Source organism: Lactuca serriola, chromosome 7 (assembly GCF_051521515.1).
Source record: "Lactuca serriola cultivar US96UC23 chromosome 7, Lser_US96UC23_V15, whole genome shotgun sequence".
Taxonomy (NCBI): Eukaryota; Viridiplantae; Streptophyta; class Magnoliopsida; order Asterales; family Asteraceae; genus Lactuca; species Lactuca serriola.
The window spans coordinates 106,853,107-106,860,445 of NC_136414.1; the positions used below are offsets into that span (position 1 = coordinate 106,853,107).

At 32.7% G+C, this 7,339-nt stretch overlaps 1 protein-coding gene across 1 annotated transcript; it reads right to left on the reverse strand.

Moving 5' to 3' along the window:
- Positions 1-2,448: 2,448 nt before the first annotated feature.
- On the reverse strand, positions 2,449-6,341 carry LOC145063037 (alpha/beta-Hydrolases superfamily protein). Its single transcript, XM_079010637.1, has 9 exons — positions 5,990-6,341; positions 4,843-4,919; positions 4,498-4,603; positions 4,001-4,093; positions 3,830-3,895; positions 3,590-3,735; positions 3,162-3,270; positions 3,013-3,077; positions 2,449-2,890 (listed from the first exon to the last, which is right to left on the reverse strand). The coding sequence occupies exons 1-9, from the start codon at positions 6,215-6,217 to the stop codon at positions 2,743-2,745; spliced, it is 1,038 nt and encodes a 345-aa protein (XP_078866763.1). The 5' UTR covers positions 6,218-6,341; the 3' UTR covers positions 2,449-2,742.
- Positions 6,342-7,339: the final 998 nt, after the last annotated feature.

A 7,339-nucleotide genomic window follows, 5' to 3' on the forward strand; every position in this document is an offset into this window, starting at 1 on the left:
TCCAAAATCCAAATATCAGAGGATTAAAGATAGAAAAATCATAAAGTGCGGAACTCTCCAATAGATGCAATACAATCAAGTTCGCATGCTTCCCCTTGGTACTAGGATAACCTGGAACATTTAAACTTAAATTGTAAGAACGAAACTTAGTGAGTTCCCGAAAATACCACATGCCCATGTGAATGTTATGATACTATGATAGTCTTACACACACTTTCATTGTTCTAGTACCATTGCAGTCTTTCCTGTTATGGTACCACCATAATCTTTTCATAAAAGTGTTATGGTACCACCATAGTCTTTCATACAGGTGATATTGTACCATCATAGTCTTTCATACAGGTGTTATGGTACCACCATACCCCTTCATGTAAAAGTCACAAAGAGAAGGGAACATATATCGACACTTATTATCCTACATAGTATAGTGAGAAGACTCACCTGAATCACAAAATTGAATCTCTACTACTCGAAGTCCCAAAGAACCAACTATATGAATTTCCTAAAACAAACAAAGGCTAAACTTCGGTATATAACTCAAAAAGTCAATATGGTCAAAAAGTCAATGGTCAACGGTCAAAGTCAATGGTTAGCGACCCTTTGCATCGCGGCCAACTCATAGACCGTCTCACGGTCACTAAACGCCAAAAGAGTCGCGATTGGCCTTCGCAGCCCGTGTCGTGGCACCCAAGGAACTGCAATGTTATTCACGTCCAACCAACTTAATTCATTAAGCTCTTAATCCTTAATTTCAGAGCTCCAAAGCTCATATCTAAATTGACTAATGTCATCCATGGCTAAAGTTTCCAACTTTATGCATTTCTTAAGCTTAAACTTCCTAAATCTAGATCTAAATGTCCAAAAAGACCAAAGCTCTATGTATGGATTGAAATTAGTGACAAGATTACAGCTTTGTGGGACCAAAAGGTCCAGAAATCACTCATAGCTTAAGCAATGGTTCTGTAGTTTCTCAAGCTCTAAGAATCGTCCTCAAATGATCAAATAAGGGTTTCTAAGCATGCACAATCAACTAGAGAGTAAAAAAGGTATGAACTTTATACCTTTCAGATGTATTGGAAGATACTTAGAAACCTAGATCCCAACAACAACAATCTCTCCAAGCAGTGAAATGGCCACCTTCTTCCTCTAAATGATCACCAAAGCTCAAATTTTCACTCGAACACAAAGATACACACCCACAAGGGATATGGTTTATGTTTCTAAGAGCAGGAGGTTGCAAGGATACGAAAGTTTTTGCCGTGTCACTTATATTCGACGATTTTTGTGACTAGTCTGCACCACCTTAATGCCAATTTCACATAAACAGAGCGACATATGATTACACATATTACCTAGTAGATTATATATATATATATATATATATATATATATATATATATATATATAAAGAAAAAACCTCAAGAAAAAGCTATAAAAGATATTTAACAAGCATTTGAAGCCTTCAAGAAGCATTTCTTAACACATAATAGCCAATCTGATACATCCACGATATAAGGAAAAGGTTACAGCCACTATGTATATGTGTATCATTTTACACTATAATTCTGGAGGACGAGGGGAAAACAATATATACTTAAGTAGAAAACATAAATATCTCATCAACTATGCCACCTATAGAACATGATACCCCAAAGCCAATTGAAATAAAATGGCGTTACATGACAATGAGAAACATCACAACCTTCACAATGATTTGGCATAATATATATGAAAAATTAATCATATCGATCTCAACACAACTCTAACGACACTAAAGTTTTTTATTATTGAAGTACTTGTTTTAGTATTTTTCTTTTCATTTTGTGTCTTTTTGTAATTTTAATTTTAATGAAATGTTTTTCTTAAAAAAATTTAGTTAATGTTTTTCAATTTTAATGTAATGTTTATTTATTTATTTTAATTTATGTTTTTCTAATTTTAATGAAATATTAGTTTTAAAAAAAATGAAAAAAAAAATAAATATAAATGTTGGAGTCACCGCACCGCATTCATAGGCAAAAGCGGGAGGGATTCTATGTGGCATCAATGCAAATGTGACAGCTAGAATTTTAAACAACTATCCTTTTTAATAAATGAAGGTTTTTTTGTCACATGTCATCTTCTCCATTTTGACACTTGTTATTTTGTGAGAATTTTAGAAATTTTATTTTCCACTTGTCATTTTTTAGGAATTTCTATTTTCTTAAAATAAAATCCCATAAAATTGTAATGAGTTTTATAAGGAAATAAAATCATCCTATTAATTTGGTAATAAATTTTCATAAATACTTCAAATAAATTAATTTATTTTGCAAATTTTCAAAAGATTACGTTTTGTTATATAAAGTATTACATTATAAAATATTTCATATTTATATATTAATATTAAATTTTTATTTTTAATAAACCTGTATAAAACACAGGTCTCACACCTAGTAAACAAATAAATAGAATGCTAAAAGGATAACATATATACTGGTCTAAACATTCGAGGTTTCAATACAGCAAACATATCTCAACTTGGAAAAACAAAAACAAAAAACAAGGGCATTTCTCACAGACATGACAATTGACATGAGGTCCTTTTTTTTTCCTTTAGGGTTGTTGAAAAAAAAAATCAAATTACAAAGTAAAGAAAATGTAAGAAAAGACTTCCAAAGCAAGTAAGTATATAATGAAGAAGATGAATATGGAACAACAATTAAGGTAAGGTAAGGTAAGTAAGGCAAGGCAAGGAGTGTGTCAAGTCCAAGGGTCATCCCAGCCATTAGGACCCCCACTCTTGAGAAATTGCATTATTGCCTGAACAGCTTCATCAGTTCTATTCGATAAAGAATGGTTTCCCCATTCTATCTCAACTTTCTCTGCACCCCCCAGTGCTCTACATAATCTGCATGCATGCATTTTACATTAAACTCACATATCACACACACACACACAGACTTGTGTGAATGAACAAAAAAAAATGGAGGGAACATTTATTATTTGGAGAAGTTAATAATAAGGACTTGCCTTTGTGCTAATGCTTTCTTGTCAACATAATCCGGTACATACTCATCAGCCATAGAAAATATTACCTGCACAATCCAATTACATTTTAACCTGAATTTCTTGTTATGGGAAATGAAAAGAAGAAAATAAATTTGTAAAAAAAAAAGTACCTGGGATGGTGTGTTACACATGTGACCAAGTCTCTGTTTAAGTTGGTCATCACTGAGATCAGAACTGAACATGTCATCATCCCCCATGTATGCACAAAGGGAGTGAAATCTGCACGTTCATTCATAAATCATAAATCATAAAACATAATCTCCCCCCACTTTAAGAATTAGTTTTTTTTTTTTTTTTTTTTTTTTTTTTTTTTTTGTATATATCTTATTATCATCAAAAGTAACACTAATTCATATTTATAGTACAATAAAGTGACTCATATATTTTCCAATCTTTATTAGTGACATTATATAACTCATAGACTTCAGTATGAAAACCAAATTATTTCTAAATGACGAAATAGCATAGACTTTAGGCACACTAGAATAAATATAAAGATTAAAAAAAAAAAAAAAGTAAAAATGTGAGTGAAGCTGACCTATAAGCAGTTATTGGGGTATCTGGATTTGCTTCCCTGGGCATCAAGTCTGATCCTCGGCCTTCAGCTATTAGTTTTGAAGCCAAATCAATCATTCCAGCAGTTTCAGGGAGAGTTGCTCTGAATTCCCGATCACTAACTGGAGCCTGAATTAATCATCAAACTCACATAATAATACATATTGTTTTTTTTTTTTGGAAAATAATACAGCTAGCTACATTTTTCAATAATTTCAACTACCTGTAAAATAGCAGCACGGACAGCTCTGGAGCATGCTGCATTGGTACGCATATAATGAACAATATCCTAGTATTACAGAATTTATTATATACAAAAAATTATAATAATCTCTATTTATTTATTGTATGCAAGTTCATACAAAAAAAAAAAAAAAAAAAGCAAAGCACTTACTTGACAGCCTGTACTATGCCCAAGCAGCACCACCCCCTCCGAATCTTCTTTGTTTATTAAGTAATTGATCAACTGATCAAGCTCCGAGGCATCCTTCCAGTTCCAGATGACACAACCCAAAACAGGATCAGATTTAATAACAAGGCTATTTTCGTCTTTTAACAGAAACAGAAAGGATGAAATTGAAATGAATAATGAATAATGAATTCTGAATTCCATTTCCACCCTCGCCTAGGAATCAGGAGGATTGCAAAAGAGTTGACGTTCAAAATTACTGTATTGTTTTGACTTTTGAGGGTAGGTATTGTAAAAGATCACTACTATTTATTACAATTCTTTGGCTCTTTTAATGCTAAATATCAATTTAAAATAACTTCATAAAACAAAACGTAAAGTTATTAAAAGTATCAATGGTTTAGAGGCTCTTCCTAGAATTGGTGTTGTTTAAAAATTAAAAATACTAATAAGTTTAAAAGGCCTAAGTGAAGGGTTACTACCTCTTTCAAGCTGGAGATGCCATATCCACTGTAAGAAGATGAAAGCAAAAACTGAACCAGTGACCATTTTTCTTTATCCAAAGCAATTGCAAGTGGCTCCAAATAACTGTTCATTTTAAATTAATTATATGCATGTTTCAGAATAGGTTTTTACCCAATAAATCTACAAATGCAAGAAATAGCAATGTACTTTTATCGATTTATCTTTTTTATATACCAACTCTTCAATTGTTTCACAATGTTGTTTGTAATGAGTTTATACAATTCATTATCGTAATAGCATGAAAAAGATAAAAAGTATATATATACTCTATGATATTTTCTTAAACAGGTATATAGACTTACTCTGTAGCCAAAAATCCATCTGTCAATCCACCAATAAAAACGACTTGTTGTTTATAATCGCCAGTTTTAAATGCAACCTGCATCAAAGGCAAAGTATATGACTAAATCATATGTAGCATCTATTATCATGCCAATGTTATAACCTATAGTTGTGCTCACAACTTAAAATGGTGGAAAGAATAATATTTAGTAAATTTGGAACATGTTGTTTGTAGATTAAGTCAATCCCATAATCAAGGAATTTGATTTGAAATGATTTCTGGAACCAATTAATATATGTTTGTTATGAAGGAATGGAACCACATATGAATGGAGTGAATAGAGTAATGGAATGAGCAAGGTAATGAAATGGGTCATTACTTCCATTCTCATGTTTGGCTTGGCTTTAATCAAGATAATATATATGCCAAAATATGTTACATAATAACATAATTCATGCTCATTTGAAATAGTACCGATTTTATTCCTATTAAGAACAAAAGATTAGGGCATTCTGGTTTTGCTAATCTTAAAAGGTTTTTCCCTACTTTCTTTCATGGAATGAATTGTTCTGAGTTTCATTGTGGAGTTCCCTTGTAGGCCTAGTTTTGCTTAGCCAGCTTTCCTACTTTAATTCTCATGTAGTCTTATTAATATGTAACTTCTTAAAAGTAGGAAACCAACTTTTCTGCTCATAGTTCTTATAACAACTTCAAAAAAATTATGAATGATTAACCAAGAGATCTTCTTGGTTTTAAGAAGAAATTGTCAATGCTTGCTCTGTGGAATTACTTTTATCTTCAAGTTCCATGAATAATGCAGGACTAACTAACACAACTGCATCTGAAGTAGATCGACAGAAATAACCATAGGCTGAATTACATTGCACGCGGAAATTGACTAGAAAGAAAACAATCTAATCATTTCTATTAGCAACTATTATCAACTTAAATCATCAAATGCAATTGAAATCTGAAGATCAGAAAGATTTTATAGAATTGGAGAGGAGCAAAAACGAATATCGATGTATTCTCAATCACCTATATTTCCAAATCTCGAAACGATTATATAAATTGAATTCAAAATTAAACAGTACCAACTACAGTTCGACTTCTAAAAACTAAGATATAGCAAAAGAGTGAGAATATTCAATTTAATTATCCCATACCTGAACAGGCTTAGAACCGTACTTGAACATGATACCACGAAACTGATTCTTGCGATTGATTGGGCCGACGGTGCTGCCTCCGCCGCCCCCACCGCCGGTAACGGCAGATTTGATGGCCATTGTAGAACTGTTTGACTTGCGGCCACGTACAATGCCGGAAAACCAAGAAGATGATCCTGATGTAGAAGAAGATGCAAGAGGAGACGAAGACGAGGTGTTGGGGTTCATATTAACATCAATGCTACATAATTCACGTTACTTAATTAATAAATTCTAGGGTTCTCAGAAGTCAGAACTATCTCAATGACAGTTATGTAGATGCCAGAAACGAGTGAGGTGCAACTAATGTGAATTCAAGGTTTTGGATGATACGATTTAGAATTGGGAAATGACTTGGGTAATTACCTTTTTTTTTTTTTTTTTTTTTTTTTGCCATGGGTCGGTTTGGGTCAGTTTTGACCTGAAACCGAACCCAAACTAATGATGATCGGTTTATGAAAATTTGAACCCAAACTGGGTTTCGGTTTATCGGTTTACGGTTTTAAACTTCGATTTCACGGTTCGGTTTCAGTTTTATAATTCAAACCAAACCTCAAACTTATTTCTTAATCCTATCTCAACTCATCAACTATATAATGGTGAGGATATGTGATATTTAGATATCCCATGCGATGTGGGACTCAATCAAGGTTAGGGATAATAGAATGAAAGAGGGTGGCGAAGTTATATAGAAGAGAATAATGGTTGAGTTTCAGTAATGGGGCGATGTGGGATGTAGTTAACTCGTTTCCAAAATAAATCGCGAAAAAGGACGCTAGAAAGTTTCAAACCTGCGCCGTTTCCTACAATCGCCCAACGCGCTAACAACTAGAGCAACGCTTCTGCTTGTGTTTATAACCCAAGGACTACGTATATATACATATATAACTCACAAAATACATATAATATATGAAATTCGGTTCGGTCCGATTTCTTTCGGTTTTACCAAACCCAAAAACCGAACCTAAACCGAAAATTTCGGTTTTTGAAAATTCTAAACCCAAACCGTTGGTTTATGCTTCGGTTTCGGTTTTTCGGTTTTGGTTTTGTCGGTTTTTCGGTTTCCGGGTTCGGTTTTGCTCACCCGTAGCTTTTTTTGTTTTTTTTTTGTTTATGGCAACTTTTACTTTATTTTTAGGAAAATGACTTGTAAAATGATATGTGAACCATGTTCAAAATATACTATTCACTTATTTTTATAAAAATACCATTAATATGTGTTTCGTGTACACATTTTACCATTGGCAACCGCATACAAGAGGTAATCTTAGTATTTTGAAATTAAAAATAAAAAACAGGTGATGTGGAAGT